This window comes from Amyelois transitella, chromosome 21 (genome assembly GCF_032362555.1).
Source record: "Amyelois transitella isolate CPQ chromosome 21, ilAmyTran1.1, whole genome shotgun sequence".
NCBI lineage: Eukaryota > Metazoa > Arthropoda > Insecta > Lepidoptera > Pyralidae > Amyelois > Amyelois transitella.
The window spans coordinates 4,709,859-4,729,946 of NC_083524.1; the positions used below are offsets into that span (position 1 = coordinate 4,709,859).

The 20,088-nt window shown below is 35.1% G+C and overlaps 1 protein-coding gene across 1 annotated transcript; it reads left to right on the forward strand.

The window, feature by feature from the left end:
• Window positions 1-1,468: 1,468 nt before the first annotated feature.
• LOC106138777 (hemicentin-1) lies at window positions 1,469-19,694 on the forward strand. Its single transcript, XM_013340055.2, has 24 exons — window positions 1,469-1,707; window positions 2,741-2,970; window positions 3,595-3,714; window positions 3,856-3,942; window positions 4,430-4,567; window positions 5,595-5,760; window positions 6,341-6,525; window positions 6,956-7,034; window positions 7,365-7,525; window positions 8,079-8,226; window positions 8,817-8,889; window positions 9,397-9,593; window positions 10,010-10,181; window positions 10,739-10,833; window positions 10,993-11,146; window positions 11,640-11,761; window positions 12,221-12,361; window positions 12,798-12,935; window positions 13,768-13,880; window positions 14,349-14,579; window positions 15,335-15,482; window positions 15,666-16,312; window positions 17,047-17,223; window positions 18,325-19,694. The coding sequence occupies exons 1-24, from the start codon at window positions 1,491-1,493 to the stop codon at window positions 18,604-18,606; spliced, it is 4,221 nt and encodes a 1,406-aa protein (XP_013195509.1). The 5' UTR covers window positions 1,469-1,490; the 3' UTR covers window positions 18,607-19,694.
• Window positions 19,695-20,088: the final 394 nt, after the last annotated feature.

Here is a 20,088-nt window from a genome sequence, read left to right on the forward strand (position 1 = left end):
CATTATTTGAGCTTGCGTGCACTAGCTTAGGTCTTATCGTGCTTACCACCAGGCAGATTGAGGTCAAACGCACTCAAAGTTATATATATATATATATATAAACATATATACATACAAGGAGACTGTGAGCAGGGCCGTTAGAAGGGAAAGACCTAGAAGAAAGTCTGGATGAAATCGGGGACGTCCTGGCGGTTGGACATGTCAAGATTACCCTGAACTGACGAGCTTGCATGAACATATAAGTAATTATTTCAAAATAGGATACAAAGTATCAATTAATGACATCAACAAAACTTTCAGTTTTTATAATTATATGCTATTAAACCGCTTATTATGTACTATATTTTTAGACGTCAGAAGCTTTCACTAAATATCCTGTTAACATCTGTTCCCTCGAGAATTTTGGGAAATCCTACTATTCTTCTGCACTTCCCAGAGAACTTACATGCCAAATTTCCTTCGCCCAGTAGTTTCTGTATGTTGTTTCGTCTGACGGTTACTCAGTAACGGACGACTTTTATATTAATATTGTAAGGATATCATATACGAGTATGTTCAGTTTATTTAGCAAGTGGTGAGTATGTAGGAAATCACTTACTTGCTCATTGTTTAAAATTATATAGCGTACCTACTAGCCGCTAACAAAAAAAATACAATATTTTAAGAGACGAAAAATTACGATCCTCATTGTTAATTTTCACGACACAATGGATATGACACAATATGTTAGGATAATTTGTATGTTTAAAACTTTAAAGATCAATGTCTTCAAGTTTTAACAATAGTTAATTTATTTTAAACAACTTAAAGTTATTTTATCCCGGCACAATCTCTATACGATATCAATCATATTATTTCATTGTGATAATCCAGACGGGGAAGCCCGCCATTTCAGTTTGATAATTATAATTATCTCTGCGCAAAGCATTGACATAATTAATCATTATTCATTCGATACTCTAAGGCGCAAATGCAAATGCAATGCAAAAAAGGTAATAAATCTATCAAAGTACAAAATACAATATATCGATATATAAATATACCTACTAGCTGTCCCGGCAAACTTTGTTTTGCCATATAAATAATTTTTAAGTAATTTCTAGTTAAAAAAAATGTTAAGATGTTGGCCAATTCTCAGACCTACTCAATATGCTCACAAAATTTCATGAGAATCGGTCATACATACATAACTTTTATAATGGTCACTGGTACATGGCCTAGGTTGTAATCGGACCTGTGCCTTTTTGCGCTACACGCACTTAACCGGGCACCTTACCAATTCGACCATCGACGCCCAGCAATAAGCTACTGTATTTATCATTAATTTCATATGACTCAAATTAGAACAACGACACTTTTGTAACCGCAAACTTATTTTTAACATGATGATACTTGTTATCTTATACCTAACCTAAGCGAGCCAATAAGAGATATTTACACTTGTGGACTATTAAGCTGATCAGTTGTCATTCAGAAAGAGTGCAGTCACAATGTGGCTTGAAAAGTGTTTGTTTATAGTATTATTAGGTTGTGTTCTAACAAGGAGTGATGCTAAAAGTAGCTTAACGTTCGTCATAGATGATACAGGGTCTATGGGTGACGACATTGATGGAGTGAAAGAAAACACGAACATAGTTTTTGATTCTGTGCTGCGTTCCAATGAGTCGCAAATTGACAACTTTATTTTGATAACTTTTAACGATCCTGGTAAATACCTTTTGTAATCTTATCTTTGTCTTACCTAAGCTTCTGCCAGCTAATTGCAAGTCGTCCTAAAACTATTTGTAGCTATGTTAACAACTTTAGAAGAGAACCAGTCCAATTATCCATGGATGTCGTATCTACAACGCGACTAAGGAAATTGCCACATCTAGTGCAGCTTTAACCATGATCCACTTTGACCATGGTCCTAAAATTTGCAAGGGTGCAAAGATTGCAAAGGTCAGACGGGTGTTGCTTCGCGTAAAAACCTGACTCACACAATTCAGTGCCGTGGTCAAAAGTGTACCCAGGGCTGGTTTCAAAGGAGGTAAGGATATAACCGGGATAAATACTAGGAGGAAGAACGTATTGGGCTAATGTACCATTTCCATATTTTAGTAACATATAACTAACATACGTTATGTACCAACTAAAATATGGTCGGCCTGGTTGACCGAATGAAAAACCACATATAATAGTAAAAACAAAGAAAAACATCAAAACCCACCAAAACAATAGTAAAAACAAAAAAAAAACACTCCCACTTGGAAACCGAACGATTGACTCTTGCCAACTGGGCCATCACGATAGTGTTAGAAGCGTCGAAATTATCAATCTCTACGATCGCTTATATAGGAAAATGTTATTGCACTACTACAATTACAACCATCACCATCACCATCGAGTTCGTCCCATAGTGGGACAATTTTGTCCATTCGCAGTAGTTCCGAGGATTAGCGTATACAATAGACGTATCTACAGACACATACATAAATCACGTCTCTTTCCCGGAGGGGTAGGCAGAGACCACATCTTTTCACATGCCACTTTTTGCTTTATCCACATTCATAACTCTCTTCATGCTAGCTCGTCGATTTCCAGACCTGTTGCTAGAACATCTCCGATTTGAACAAAGTACATTCGCCTAGGCCTTCCCACTTATTTCACAGACAATTTTTACCTTTTTTATTATTATTATTATGTATTGTTGCTGATGATTGATATTGATGATGATTAATTAAATGCATGTTTGTTTCAGATACCAAAGTTTTAACTACGACAAAAGATAGAGATACATTCAAAAACGCTTTAGCTTCAATAATTGTAGACGGTGGAGGGGATTGCCCAGAATATTCCATGACTGGCATAGAAACTGCTTTGGAAGTCAGCCATCCAAATTCTTACATTTACGTATTCACAGATGCAAGTGCTAAAGATGATTATAAACTTGAAAAAGTCCGAAATACGGCAGTAAGTCGGCAGTCGCAGGTAATTAAACTGTAATGGAAGCATATTAAGACTCTGACTACCCCTTCTGAAAAGCGGCGTGATTTTATAGTATGTATGTATAGAAATAAAGGAAGATGCCATACTTAGTTCTCTCCTACGCACCCCGTATACCTTATACGTAGGTATATGAAATTTTCGTCTAGCTCCGCCTACTTATTCTGTCAGTCAGTGAATAACCCAAAAGTGTATAAATTGATTTAATACCGTTGTATTAAATCAATTTATACACTTTTGGGTATTTTCATATTTCTAGGAAGAGTTCAAATTCACTGCATCTTTCCACGTTGATTATTCATTTCATTTTAGTTAAAAAAGGATATTTGGATATAAAGATATGCATAATTTCCAAGAAAACGAAACCGTGAATAGTTACTTAAAACGAAACTACCAGCAACTAATTTCCAGGTTTAATTTTTCCAAGCTTCATAAGTGGTTACTGTACACATATATTATATTTTACCCTATATTAACTTTATTAGATAAATATAGGTAGTTCTGCCACTTATTGGTTAAAAATAAGAATATTTTAATTTGTGATTTTTATTTAATTTTTTATTCTATCTTTATTAAGTAAAACTTACACTTTTGAAACATTTATTTCAGATAGTTTTTCTCTTGACGGGGTACTGCATATGGCCTATTGATAATTATGAAGCATATTATACTTTAGCTCAAGCAACTGATGGGAAAGTATTTCATATGGAAAAATCAAACGTTGGAGAGGTAAAAACATTTCATAATTTCAATCTAAGTTTCAAATATTTAATGAAGGCAAGCCATAATTATAACAACTGAATAACCATAATAAAACAAGTAAATATACATGAAAATATTTCAAAAAGCAATATAAATTTATCATTCTAGGTATTGAAATATATTTCTGATACAATTGAGAGCAAGAAAACTAAATTGATCGAGAAAAAATTACCGCCAGGACATCATAACATCAAAGTAAGTATATTTTATTTCTCATACATAGGCACAATAATGTGTCCGTTGCCTGTGGCGAAGACCTCTGTCTACTTCGTAGGAAAATAAATAAGAAAAGTAAAAGAAATAAGCCTAAAAGTTACTTTTGCCACACTGTCTGTATGCCTTAGAACTATAATGCCAAAATATTGTAGGCCAAAACCGTCATGCCAAAGAAGAATAGGACAAAATAATTTATGCAATAAGAAGTGGCCTCTGCACACCTAATATCTTAAATCAACGACGAAATAGCAAATGAAGAAAAGGATTTACTTATGTCCTTGAGGATTGACGAGACACTTAGGATTTTCACAAAGATTAACATCTTTAGGCGGTAGGAAGGTGCAGACGAGATAACCTAATGGTGACCTCTGATGAGCTATTGTAATGGCTTACTACTAATTCTACGAAGCTAAATCTCACATAAAAATGAAGATCGAAAACCGTGCACGATTTTTGTCAATTTCAGTACAATGTTGATGGAACTGTAAAAGACACCACAATTGCTTTGAGTGGTAATGTCAAAGAAAAGATCGATGTGGCTGTTTTTAAACCCAATGGAACGAAAGCTGACACTGAAACTATTATGGACATACCGAATAATAAGGTAAGCATAATGACGCCCAAATATGTTCCAGCAGAAAATATACGAGGACACTCTTTTCGTAATCTTCTTGTGGTGTCCTGAATGGGCGATGGTATTTTCGCCTCTGAACCAACAGATTCCGAGTTTAATACCTGGTTGGATCTGATTGTGCTGTCACACCATCAGCCAATAGCGACGAAGATTCAAAATCGCACAAGTAAATACTTATTAACCTGGGCAAAATAACCCAACTGAATTATGGTTCCCCAGAACTGGACACCTAACCGTCCAAAACATTGCTTCCACTACAGTGTCGTGTAGTTTTCCGCACTTTAGAATAATACCTACCACTCCGTATCCTTTCCATGAATATTGTAAAAGGCAACTAAGGGATAGGCTTATAAATTTGATAATCATCTTGTAGGCGATGATTATCTCTATAGACGTGACTATATGTGTGTATATACTACAATGGTGATCATATTATCACAGAAGATATAACAGCACTAAACGTAAGTTTATTTGCGTTAGAAGTAGACTATTACTACTAATATGAAGATGAAATAAGTTTCTTATCACTGCAACAGGTCAGCCGGTCGCAGATGATATTTTGCAATAATTAAATTTATCTTTTGGGGAAATACGTTGAACAACAACTTTCCTAAGAAAAAATATTTGTAATGAGTTTTTATCTTTTATCCTGAGATTGTTATCTTAAAGGCAATTCCATTAACTTTTTTATACAAGTTTTATTATTATTAGTATTTTTTAATGAAAAGTATTTTAATATATTACAAGTTTATTGAAATTCAAAAACACATTTTTTTATTAATAAGAAATACAATGATATCAACACTTCACAAAAGGCTTTAAAATATATGGCGATTTTTCGACTTTGTAAAAATTTCATTAAATTAATGTACCAATTTTGCAACGAAAGTGAAAGTAATTCATCCGAAAACTTGAGCGAGCAAGGAAACTGGAAATAAGAAAACCACTGTTATTGGACAAAAATTATAACAATATATGTAATTCTGTATTTCTTTAGATTCTAAAAGTAACTGATCCTGAAACTGGAATATACACCGCACAAGTGGACGGCACAGGGGACTCCACTTTGACCATTACGGCTAAAACTTCGTTCGATTTTCGCCATGGTTTCTCTACTTTAAAACCTTCTTCATTGAATGCAACGTCCATTCGACCTATTGCAGGTAGAAGATAGATAATTATGCTAACAATTTTACCATCACGATCTCTGTCGTATATTTAGGGCACTTCTTTGTTCTCCTGACGTATCTCGGTGAAGTACATCGTAACTTCTCAGAACTCGAGCAAGAGGTGCGATTTTCTTTATTTCACTTCTTTATTTAAGGCATTTCTATTCATTAATTCATAATTATCATTTATTGAGTACTAATGGGTACCTAATGGTAACCGTTACTCGCGACTTTGTTCGCCAAAAAATTCGCTGATAATAGCAATCCATAAAAGCTGTACTGACCCCCTGTATTTGCGACTTATAGGGGGAAAATTTCGTGTATAGCAGTTTTAAAGTACAACCAAGCCTAACATTTAAGAAAACTGCATTCAATACGAAGCAAAAGTTTCTGTTTTCAAAAATACATATCAAAATACATTTTTGACATCTTTTGGTCTTATATACGAGTAGATACCCTATGGGTAGTAGTAGGTTATGGACTTTTGACCAATATCTCTCAAGTGCAGACATCCATTAATTGCTATTCTATTATAAGTATAAATATAAATAATTGTTTGTTATTAAATACACAGGAGTCGAATCAAATATATTGATACAGCTTGAAACTGCAGATGAAAATATAAAGCTGAAATCAATAGAAATTTATGATTTGGATGGAAATGATATTATGCACTTTGACGTACAAGTTTTAGATGAAAAAACAAAAACCTATTTTACCAGAAGATTTATTCCGCCATCATATCCCTTTAAAATTGCTGTAAGTATCACAGTTAACAATACTATTAACAGAGAAAAAAGATTTGTAATTTTGTAACGAATAAATTATCTATACACCAGCTTAGGTATGAGCAAAATGCTGTTTTTACCCGTCTTGGGAAATCCTCTCATATTTTGACCAAGGTAATACTGGTAAAATATAGAGGTGAGGAAACTTTCAAACCCAGGCAACTGTATGTGTCACCATGACTCAATTTGGGCAAGGTTTAAGGCAAGGAAGTCAGTCGGGAGTCTCTTCTCCATCTAACTCTGGGTTCAGTATAGTGGTCACAGACAGACCCCAGGTTTCTTCTCCAGAGAGTTAAATGTGCAACAGTTGACAAGTTTATTTATTTCCAATAAATATACAAATATTCGATCAACAATATTATTATTAATGAATTGATTTTTAAAGCACTTTATTTTCACAGATTAACGCGCAGAACCAAAGAACCCATGAAGTTATAAAAAGATACAGTAAACCAATAGAACCACAAAAACCAGAATTAGGTTAGTAAAACTTAATTTTGTAAAGGTACCACGCTGGTATGACAGCGAAGAAATATTACAGTACTTATGTACGTACTAGGCTGCTTCTCTTACCGTGTAAATTATAAAAGTACGCCTATTAAAAGGCTCAGAAACTATAATGGCTTATTTTTTTAGGCGAGGCAAGGCAAGCAACCTGTCACTATCTTTAAATCACAATTCTATTATTTTGTCATTCAGCCAATGAGATAATAACCACTGCACATTCAGCTTATCGTAGCCATGTTACTATCTTCTCCCGTGAAATAAAAAGTAATTCTTCTATTATGAAAGAAAATGTTTCGTTCTCAGTTGATGCACATCATAAGTCCTATACAGTTGAAATACTGGACGGTGATAGAATTATCGTAAAAAATAACACACCATTGATATTGGCATGTAAAATTAACGGGTATCCTAAACCTACAGTCCAATGGAAGAATTTGGAGTCTGGAAAAGAGATGCCATCTTCGGTAAGTTTTCGTGAACTTTTAAATTTGAAACAAACAGGATGAAATCATTAACAAATAGGTTGCAATTTAATCTGGAGTGAAATGTAAGGTAAACGGGAGAGATTAGGTCACGGGTAACCGAAACGATCGAACCGAGAGTTATGAAAAGTGATGATGCGAAAGTACCTAAATACGTCTGATTTTAAGCCGAAAGCTGAACGTGGTCATTCATTCTTTGTAAGACTGTTGGCTCTGTGTATCCCATAAGGGATGAAGATATGATCATATGTATGTACCTATGTGTAGCAGGAGTGCTGATTCGGGCTCGACCGCCACAAAGGATGACCTTCCGCCAGGCTAGGTGTTATGCCTAGGGAACCGCGGCTCCGACAATGTCGTGTCGGAGGTTGTATATAGTCGTACATCCAATCCGTGAAGTCTTTGCTGGTATTGAACGTGTCGCGTGATTGAGTGTTGTGCACTGTGGCGTAGAGGTCGCCACGTATGTATGAATAATGAGGTACTTAACTATTTGGATTTACGTAAAAATTCAATAAGGTTTATTGTATTCAAGCTTTCAGTGGTCGAACCACCTTATGAATACGTCAGCATCTTGGATATCCCTATTGTTACAAATAATGGTACTTATGTTTGTATGACAAATACTGACGGGGCCGGTGTTACTAAAAACATTGACGTTATAGTGGAAAATTCTCCAGAAGGTATGTAATTTCAATGATCGATAATAATTTATTGGCGAATTTATTATTTATTAAGTGCCATGTTGTTCCCAGACCTTTTGAATAGGACCACTTTATATCTCTCTCATGGATGTCGTAACAGGAGACATAGGGTAACGTTAACAAACTTAACTAGGGCTTCTTCTCGTAGGCAATGGGCTAGCAACCTGTCACTATTTGAATCTCAATTCCAAAATTTAATTATTAAGCCATACATCTGAACGTGGCATTTCAGTCTTTTCAAGACTATTGGCTCTATTTACTATAGATGTAATGTCAAAAAAATCACATCAAATATAAATCATACAAGGTCAAAAATAAATATTACCTTAAGAATGGCTTACCAATAACAATGTTAAGCCAAAACGCTTGGGCGTTGGGAGGTGAAATTTGGCTAGTATGTTTTCTTGGCTAGAGTAGGGGAGTATTATGAGAGGTTATCCCTAAATTCTTATGCGAACAGGAGATCTTCAGAGATAGAATTTAAAATTCGAAGTACAAAAGTACGCAGGTGAAGCGAACTAGTGAAGAGTCGTTAAAAAAAGAAAACTTATCATAAATATTAATTTCAGAACGACCAGTTATAAATAAAGATGTTTCAAAAGTTTCTGTTCTCCAGGGATCAGATGTCAAATTAACGTGCAGGTGGGTTGAAATCAGTTATTGGCTACTGCCACATTTCACTAGTTTAATGAATAGTAAAGGCCTCGTTAAGTTAACCGATACCTTAAAAAACTTATAAAACTTACAAATTCTGCTTATAACTCAGATAAGAGTCATTGGTACATGGCCGAAATGGGATTTGAACTTTTGCCTATATGCTTATCACACATTAAATTCAAGCATCTAAACAATTTGACCGCTGATGCTCTTCTTTTTTCTTCTCTCTTTCTCTTTTTCTTATCCATAGTCTGGAGAAAAACTTTTGTAACTAACAGATTTATATTTTAAAGATTTAGTAATAAACGTAGTAATAAATACAATAGTTATAAACTTAAAACTACTGAACTGATTTTTGCGAAATTTGGCATAAAAATAAAATAGATCTTTTGATATAACAAGGCCTTAACTTTTTCTGGAATTTTCCACGAAAGCGGAGCCCCGCGCAAAAGTTAGTCTTTAATAAGAATATTTTTGGTCCTGATTTTACAGATTGAGAGCCGGTGTTCCAATGCCCAAAATTATGTGGACATATTTAGTCCAATACTCAAATATGTTTTTTGAAAGCGATGTTAATAGCAGCACTATTATCATTAAAAATGTGAATGAAGAAAATGCGGGTACTTACAAATGTACGGCTCGGAACACAGTTGGGGCAGATCAGCATAAAATTAGATTGAACGTAGAATGTAAGTTATTTTTAAACTTATTTGAGTATTTAATCGTATAAATATTTTGTGTCCTGTCGTACCATGCTGACTTCAGTTAAATCTGGAACTAAAGGTAAGGTAAAGGCGGAAGGCCAGATCATGAGTAACCAGCTGAACCCAGAGTTGCGAATGGGAATGAAGCGAAAGAAGGTATGCAGTGATCATGGCCAATGTAAAGATGTAGTCTCTCCCTTATTATGAGGATATGTGTGTATATAGAAGGGTACCCTATAACCTTCTTAGTAACTCTTTACTATGTGTATACAAATGAAGAATTATGGTAAACAAACACACTTTGTCATATATCCATATTTACACAATCATTAGTATTATAAAAAAACCAAGGACAAAAAAAATATTTTGTATTGTAGAGATTCTTCACACTTTATTTACAGATCCACCATCAATAAAAAGAGATTACAGAAGCGTGAATATGAGAGAAGGAACATCAAAACTGTTGCATTGTTTTGCGAAAGGGAATCCTAAACCCCATATAATATGGACTTTCAATGACAAGATTGTTGTACCGGATGGAGATCACCGCATTTATAGGGACCACAGTTTGAAGTAATTTTATCTTCACATTTTTATCACGTAGTATCATTCTTTAAGAGGTAGATAGAGCCAATAGTCAGATCAATACTTAAAGGCACGTTAAGCTGGATGTCCTAAATAACGCAGTAAATTGAGATTCAGTGGCAGTGACAGGTTTCTAGTCCATCGCCTAAAGGGAATGACTAGTTTTACAGGCATTTTTTATAGAATTTAAGAAGAGACGAAGCTGGCGCACTCCATGTTTTTTCTTCGCTATCATTGAATGGAAGCTGGCACTAGATTAATATGCTTATTCCATTAGTCATCTTTTACAACATTGATAGGAAAAGTGATATGCAGAGTGTTCTTATTCTAAATTGCCAGGAACCATACGGCACAGGGATCTAGTAATTTATTATAATAAACTCTAAATACGTAAATGTTTCTCATTCGAGTATTTTAATAAATTAATATAATTTGTGTGTATATTATTATCAAGTTACTGCTCAGTTAAGTGGAGTGTTCTCTATTCATTTCTTTATTTCTGCTGTATTAGTTATTTTTATTTTATTAAATAATATTGTTCACAGAATTAAGGCCTCTCAAGATAACAGTGGAAATTATTCTTGCAATGCCAGGAATAAGCATGGAACAGATATAAAAACTATTGAAGTTAACTTTGTAGGTAAGAGTACGAATTAAGTTAAAAGTAGTTTCTACTTATAGTATTAACCATACATACATATAAATAAAGTAGAAAGAGCCAACGACCTCGATGAGTAATGTTCTACTTACAGAATAATGTTCTGTTTGTATGTGTATGTGTGTATTATTACTATTTTAGTACCAGTTAGTATCGAAATACCTGGAAGAAGTACGTTTGACACTCGGGTTGGAAGAGCCGTACAGTTGGAATGCCGTGCAGATGGTTACCCTGAACCAACTATTGAATGGACCTTTCGGAGTACAGATCCTGAAGTCAGTCCAAGGACACTGAAGTATGTATGAATCCTTCTAATATCATTAATGCGAAAGTTTGTGAGTATGTCAGGATGTCAGTATGGATGTTTGTTACTCTTTCACGCAAGAACTACGGAACCGATTACGATGAAATTTAGTATGTAGGTAGCTGAAGACCTAGAATAACAAATAGGCTACTTTTTATCCCGGAGTTCCCTCGGGATTGTTTCCACGCGGACAAAGTCGCGGGCGGCCTCTAGTCTATATACATATAATCTGTAATATACTACCAGTTATTCTTGTAGAAATATTTTGATTCCTAACCGATGCTCTTATGGTTAGGAAAAACATACATACATATAACTACGACTTTATCATCTACGAGGTAGATAGAGCCAACACTCTTGAAAAGACTGAAAGGCCACGTTCAGGTGTATGGCTTATTGATGGCAGGTGTTAGTCTATGAATGTAATTTTTGTCAATTTCTTGATTATATGATACGTCATTATTGCACTGACTTGTATTTTCAGAGCTGATATCACTGGGTCTGTTTTCCTGAGGGATCTCAAGTTATCCGATGATGGATTCTATACATGCAATGCAAGTAATATTGATGGATCTAGTAACATCACTTATCAGATTATAGTCAATGGTAGGTAATGTTTATGTTTGATAACTTCGTGGCAAGAAAGTATACGATTCTTAATTTTTTAGTTCATGTTCCATTTTAATTTTGAATAATTTTTAAATGTCTCTTTTTTTAATTATATTTAAATATCATGTTCCAAAACGGTAGAAAGCATTTTTTTTAATAGATCACTAGTTCTAAGCTCTTTTGTCATGTATTCCGCTCCTACGTCTTTAGATTTCTTATTCTAAATTGACAAAGAAATTAAATGGCTAGTAAGAATTTAACTTTATTGATTAGTTCATAAACATTGACCACAGGAAAGTACATCGCATCTTAATGTACTTTTTATGGGTTTCTGACAATACATACATATAGTCACGTCTATATCCCTTACGGGGAAGACAGAGCCAATAGTCCCGAAAAGACTAAAGGTTTCTGACAAACTTATTACTATTACACATTCTTTCAACCCATACATAGGTCCTCCAGAAATTATAAACGTTGAAAAGTCGATGTACAGGGCTGTTGAGGGTGACCTGGTGGTGCGCATACCTTGCAAGGCCGTGGGGAGACCAAAACCAGTCATTACTTGGAGTTTAGAAGGCTTGAATATTGCTAAAGGTGCGTAATGACATTGAAATGAAATGCATACATATAGTCACGTCTATTGCGGGATAGACAGAGACAACAGTCTTGATATGACTTCTGATATGATTCTGACGTTCAGCTTTTTGGCTTGATGATAGAATTGAGATTTAAATAGTGACAGGTTGCTAGCCCATCGCCTAAAAGTAGAATCCCAAGCCTATCCTTTGGAAGCATTTTACGACATCCATGGGAAAGAGAAGGAGTGGTCCTATTCTTTTTCTATTGGTGCATCTATCACTTTCGTGCCGTGTGGTTTCCGCACACGGCACGAAAGTGAAATGATTGATTATACGTAGGTTTTTGATTTCCAGGAGAAGCTAAACGTGGTCTTTTCACTTTTCGAGACTGTATGGCTCTGTCTACCCCGCAAGGGATATAGACTTGACTATAATATGTATGTATGTTCCAGGAACCAAGTGGTACGACGTCGAAGAAGACGGAACACTTGTGATAAGGAACGTAGACATAAAATCCAGAGGATATCATTTGTGCAAGGCGACGAATAAAATAGGCGCCGACCAAAAATATTTTTTTGTGGATGTGAGCCGTAAGTATTACATTGAAACCACTAGTTTAAGGCCCTGCGCCCGTAGCATAGCACGCGCGATGCCGTTTTAATCGCGCGAAAAACGATCACTGGTTTACTTTTAATTATGACGTGAAACGAGACAGTGATAATTTTTCACGCGATAATAACGTGTCATCTACGAGAGCAGGAATTAATTGCTATTGCAATTTTTAAAAATCTTTCTTAAACGAATCTTTTGTTTCTGTATTTTTCTTCCTAAGGAAGGATATATTTGTACTAAACTTTACTTCCATGTTGGATTGGCAGCGAAAAAAAACATAGTATAGAACCAGCTGCTTGTCTTCCCGCGCATATTGGAAATATACATATGATCACATCTTCCTTCCTTCTTTCCTCTGTCCCTTGCGAGATAGACAGAGCAAACAGTCTTGAAGAGACTGATAGGCCACGTTTAGCTGTTAAGCTTTGTGTTAGAATTGAGATTCAAGTAGGGACAGGACTAGCTCGCCTAAAAGAAGAATTCCAAGTTTATAAGCCCATCCCTTTGTCGCTTTTTACGACATCCATGGGAACGAGATGGTGTGGTCCTATACTTTTGTCTATTGGTGCCGGGAATCACACACATATTTGTGTAGATAAGTTTATACTATTCGGAAAATGATAACGGATGTTCGTTCAGCAATGCAAACTCGCGAGCGGATGCATCGCTCATAATAACAGGGGGACAGTCTGGTGCGCATGCGCGCTTGTACATATAGATATACCAGAAGAGGCATGCCTCTGTCATGTCATAACATCACTATACATTTGTATGTTTGTAAACTTATATCTTCGTTCACAATCTGTACAGGTTCGCCGTATGAAGATACACCCACTGATTTCGTAGCGTTAAAACAAGGGGAAACACGTGTGCTTAATTGTCCCTTATCCTCAGATATCGGAAGTGAATTAAGATGGTATAAGGTAAATATTGCATACATAAATACATCCAATTAAATCACGTTGTTAATTGTTATTACATAGGTATTATATATATATTATTCAGCGGGAATTTTAAGACACTCTCTTGTACTGCACTTACATGGCAAATTTCAGATGTCTAGATACATATAGATTAATAATTGTAGTATGAACTTGTCGCCGCGCCTCCTCCTACCTCCTAAAAGTTACCTATAGACATTTCCACCATCTATAAAAACTATATTCGTAATTACCGAAATGTGGGTAAGCCAAGAGATAAAAAATCTACTTTTGATTTCAAAACAAAATTCGTTATTCGGAAATTGTAGGGACATAATATTAAACTTTACTTTCGCATTCATAATTTCAATTGGAATAGTTGGAATTGTCATTCTCTCAGGTTCAAGATATATACTAGTATAACGGATTAATTGTGCAAGCTTCTAAAAATTGACATTATTTTATTCACAGGATGGAAATGTAATAACCGAAGGAGATTTAATCATTGACGCGGCAAATGCTACACATTCAGGTTTATACACATGTAGGATGAGCAGCTTTGCTGGGTCAAGATCAGCCACCGTAGAACTGATAGTGACCTTTGCCCCAGAATTTGAGACGGAACCAGAAACAAATATACAGTTTGAGGAGAAATCATTCGTTGAACTTGATTGCTCGAACTACGCCGAACCTCCTGCAAAGGTAAATTACCTTAGTAGAAATAGATTAATTTTCAAAATAGGATACAAAGTATCACGGAATGACGTCAACATAACTTGAATATATCTGAATTAAATCAGGTATCTAGATGCGCAAGTGCAGAAGAAGCAAATTCTAATTCGAAATCTTTATTCATTATTATGGGACATTCACAACATTGGTTGACGTCAAATAAATAACTTATAACTTATTTTACCGCCGCTTCCAAAGCGTCAGTGCAAAAGAAACGGCAACAAACTCCAATTTTAGTGTGGTTAGTAATCGATGTTCTCACGATGAGATAGATATTTTAAGTGAACAGTTTCACATTCAGACAACTGAATTTATAAGCCATGAAAAGTTAGGGTTAGGTTCTTCTGCAAAGATTGTGAGGTTAGACAGGGACCATTTCATCTAAAAACCCGTTTTTAAAAAGGTAAAAAAAAGCAATGCAGGATCGTGATCACATGCGGAGACAGGACTCGTCTCCACCGCCCTGATGATGATGAGATATAGATTTATAACAACTACATAAACATACAATCACATCCTCATTCTTTACGGGATAGACAGAGCCAACAGTCTCACAAAGACTGAAAGGCTACGTTCAGCTGGCTTGATGATGGCAATGGCTTAATGATGGTATTGAGATTCAGATAGTGACAAGTTGCTCATACAAGTAGAATCCCAACTTTATTAGCCTTTCCCTAACTCTTGAAAAAAAAAACCCACTAATTGTTAATAAATTGAATTTATAGACGGAATGGTACTTCAACGGAGAAAGAGTGGACACAGACAGTGATAGACATTACTTTCAAATGCTTCATGCTAATATAGGAGAGTACACTTGTCTAGTTTCCAATAAAATTGGAAGCATCAGTCGTAAATTCGTTATCATATCACATGGTAAGAAACCATTTATTTCTATCTTTGATAGTAAGTTGTATTTATATGAAGTATTTACCCTCTATAACCACTAGCTGAAAGTTTTCCTATGTTTTTAATGAAACTTGAAAGTTTCATTAAAAACATATGTAGGACTGGAATGTTAAAAGTACCTAAATGACAGAACCTTATCTTATTTTTTAGAATGCGCACTTCATATGAAATCAGATTTCGAAGGAAATTTGCCTTTAATGGAAATTCCGTACGACCTATCAGTAAAAACTGATGGCGATTACTTATATATTCCTAAAGGTCTTGTATTAGAACTGACATGTCCCGTCCAGTTCACAAGTATAGATAAATCTAGAATTTTGGCCAAATGCATCAAAGGTTCAAATTTCTTAGTGGAAGGAGAAGAATATAAGTTCTCTGATTTAAAATGCTCAATGAAGATAGTCCCCGAAGTTAAAAAAAGAGGTTTTCGATGCGGTCATGCCAATACAGAAATCGTAGATGTAGGATATAGAAATGAAGATAAATTCATGCCCGTATATGAGGTGTGCTTGGATAAAAGCAATAATGTAGCAATTTTCACAAAGATAACATTACGCAGGACTTTATCGGACATTGATCCAAAATATTCAGATTGGTTTGATAGTGAAAACGATGTATACAACTGTGATTGGCTGAAACTCTTAGCCAATCTATACAAATGGACTTTTGGGAATGATACCTGTTGCTTTGATAAGCGACAATTGGTAAGTCCTAAGGATGTGATGCCTGGTCTACCGCAACTTGCCACTTACAGCAAATTGAATGTGATCCCTCAATGGAGCAGCTGTAATTCCGAGGTAATACTTATTAATATAACCTATATCCCTTACAGAACTCCTAGACGGGGCACGCAGTCTCGAAAAGACTGAAAGGCCAGGTTTAACCGAAGAGTAGAATAAAATTACTCAAAATCTCTCAAAGGCGTCATAAATAAGAGGCGATTTAAGGAAAATATAAGAGCGTTAGTAGTTAAACTGTTATGATGCCAACGAAAAAAATTAAGTGGATAACTCTTGTCAGAGTTTTGTAATTAAGTAGTTTCAGTGCGAACCCATGTTTTTATGGTGAGAGAAAACATCGTGAGGAAACGTGCAAATTTAAGCACTGGATGTGTAATCATAATCCACTATGGGTTTCCCTGCAAAAAAGGTTGCGGCTGACTTATCCAATCCAGTATCATGGTCAAAGGCGTACCTTAATCGAACTAATACCAGGACGAAGAAGGTTAGCACCAATATACCGAAAAGCTAGATAGCATACAAACGTATATAAATCACGCATCTTTCCCGGAGGGGTATGCAGAGACTACATTTTTCCACTTGCCACGATCCCTGCATTCTTCTTTCGCTTTATCGATATATATATACCTCTCTTCATGCAAGCTCTTCGGTTTCGAGTACTCTTAACCTAACCTTTTGCTAGACCATTATCGATTTGATCAAGGTAATTTCGTCTAGGCTTTTGTATATTTTCTAAGTTAATTTAATAATTTGAAGTTTAGAATTAATTTACTCGTTAGTTTACTTTTTAGAATTGGAATGACCTGGAAGATAGAATTCGTTCACTAGCAAAGTCGACTGATAAGAATTTGCTGATGTGGACAGGTCAGGCGGGTCAGTTAACTTTGGAAAACTGGTCGAAACACGACGTTAATATAACAATAACTGTTGGCAGCAAGGAATTACCTGTCCCGAAATATTTATGGAAGGCAAGTTGTATTTTAGACTGATCATATTAAAAATCATTTCTAAGTTCCTTTTTCACTGTTACTTCCTATTATTAAAGGTTTACTGTATTTTTTAAAACAATAAAAGACAATCATTAATTCGCCTCTGTAATTTAATTTTAGACTTTATATTTGTTTGATTTTTTAATATCTGTTAAGGCGAATACAATTTACATAATGCACGATAGTAGTATAAGTATTTTGCGCGTTTCTTGTACTTACATATTAAGTACAAGAAACGCGCAAAATACTTAAAACAAAATTTTTGAGACCTAGCGGTTTGGCCTATGCGTTACTTCAGTCAGTTAGTCACTTAGTAATGAAAGAGTTTTATACATACACTAGCGACCCGCCCCGACTTCGTACGGGTACCATTTATACATAAATATAAACCTTCCTCAGAAAACCCTCATTTTCCGAGATTAACGCATTCATACCTATAGACAGAGAAAATACTGCTTTACTATGTCATATGTAATGATGATACATTAATCACGTCTTTATCCCTTACGATGTAGACAGAGCCAGCGGTCTCAAAAAGACTGAAGATCACGTTCAGTTATATGGCTTGGTGATGGAATTGAGAAATAATGACAGGTTGCCAGCCCGTCGCCTTAATAAAGAATCCCAAGTTTATTAGCTGCACGGGAAGATTTTTATATTATACATCTATACTAATATTATAAAGCTGAAGAGTTTGTTTGTTTGCTTGTTCGAATTGAAAAAAAAAATGTATTGAATAGACTATTTATTGAGGAAGGCTTTAGGCTATATAACATCACGCTACAACTTTAAGGAGCGAAGAAATATAGGAAAATGTGAAAAAAAAAAACGGAGAAAATTATTCGTCCTTGAGGGCTTTAATGATGCCCAAAATAACTATTCCACGTGGAAGAAGTCGCGGGCACAGCTAGTACATTTATATTGTTCAAAGTTCTCACTATAATATGTTAGAATAAGCAAAATTAAAACTAAAACTACTTATAAAAAAAAAGAAGATGATTACAAACTAAAATTAAATTAAAGTTCTTACTACTTTTCCTGGCTATAAACAAAAATTAAATATATTTTTCCATTATGCAGGTAATCCAAGACCCGTCTTCTCGCGCTTCCCTCGCCATTGTCCAAATAAATATCCCTGATTTGAAACCAGAAGACGCCAAGCATCACGTTTTATGTACGGATATCTGCCCCAGAATCCCATGGATGCAAGGGGGCTCATGGGGTAACGTCACTAGAGGATACACATACTGTTGTGCTATTAGGGAATTTGAGAACGTCTTCGGATATAGAAATAAGTTCAGTGTTGGCGGGGATGGCGTTTTAACGCACGTTTCATATATCTCGACTCATTCTTTGGTGTAAAATTTATTTTTTTAATGTAATGAGTTAAAGATGTAGTCTCTGGCTGTTTCTCCGGGAAAGTGGCGTGATTGTATGTACCTACGAGTATGTATGTTAAAGGGATAAGTCCACCGCTGTACTTATACATTTGTATTTTATTATAGCACATAACTTGATTATTTAATGTGCGGTATTTTTTTAAAAGAAAAATGAAATAGTTGTAGACGCACATAGTAAATCTTTGTTTTCTAAATAAATATATCTTAAATTTTTTATAACCAATTTTCTTATAAGAACTAACCTTCTTTATTACAAATTCTTTTTGGTTCCCGGTACTTTAGAAAAGGACCACTCTTTTTTGTTATTGTAAAAGGCGACTAAAGGATAGGCTAATTAAATTGGAATTTTTCATTTAGGCGTTGGGCTAGCAACCTGTTACAAGTTAAATCTCAATTCCATCACTAAGCCGTGCAGCTGATCTGTCAGTCTTTTCAAGACTCGGCTCTGTTTACCCTGCAAGGGATAAAGACATGATTAGGTATTACGTATGTACCTATAATAGATCGATACAAAATAAATACACATCAATTGTCTTCACAGTACGTGTTGAAGGCTGTAACATTGACATTATGATCTAAAACATCTCACAACAATCCTTCGAACATGAAATAATTACATGTTCTTTCGGCATTTTTGACTTTGAATTACAAGACGTGAACTGATATGAGAAAATATTGAACTTAGGATTAAAGTGAAAGATTAGGTACCTACGTCTGTTAAAGTTCACATTAGTTGAGTGTTATACAAACATACAATCATATCCACATACCTTACGGAGTAGATAGAGCCAACAGTCTTGAAAGACTGACAGGCCCCATTCAGCTGTTTGGTTTAAAAAAAAGCATTAAGATTCAAATAGTGACAGCTTGCTAGCCCATCGCCTACACGAAGAAGCTTAAGTTAACTAGCTTTTCCCTTAGTCGCCATTTACGACATCTATCAGAGAGTTAAGGAGTGATGCTACTCGTGTTTTAAAGGACCGTGAACTGTTCTAAACATGCATGCCCCCAATTTGATCAAGGTACTTTCTTCTACACACCCTGCTTTCTTTCGACCCCTTTAGATGATCAAAATGGATTGATTTAAAGTCAACTTTTCCTATATTATAGTTGATCACTATAATGATTTTTTAAAGGTATAGAAATAATAATTAAACACGAAATTTAAAATCAATTTGTAGTTTTGTTTTGACACGTTTAATTTACTCATTACATAAGTCGTAGAAAGACAAGTATTATCCCATAAGGGTCCCATGTATTGAAGGGCTACAGGGATAGTCTGGTTAGGATCGTCTCACTTGTCCTACCATAGAACAACTCAATGGGACAATATAGACCCAATTGTCTCACCTAATTATAAATTCATAGTAACCTTTTTTTTAAATATTTTTAAACAAAGAATGAAAATAACGGTATTTGTAGTTGATCTTACCAGATTCTCAAG

Excerpts from the sequence above, each read along its gene's own strand:
- LOC106138777 (XM_013340055.2), top strand. The coding sequence starts at position 1,491 with ATGTGGCTTGAAAAGTGTTTGTTTATAGTATTATTAGGTTGTGTTCTA. Across the intron at positions 8,227-8,816 it reads AGTGGAAAATTCTCCAGAAG|AACGACCAGTTATAAATAAA; the intron begins GTATGTAATTTC and ends TATTAATTTCAG. Across the intron at positions 10,834-10,992 it reads TATTGAAGTTAACTTTGTAG|TACCAGTTAGTATCGAAATA; the intron begins GTAAGAGTACGA and ends TTACTATTTTAG.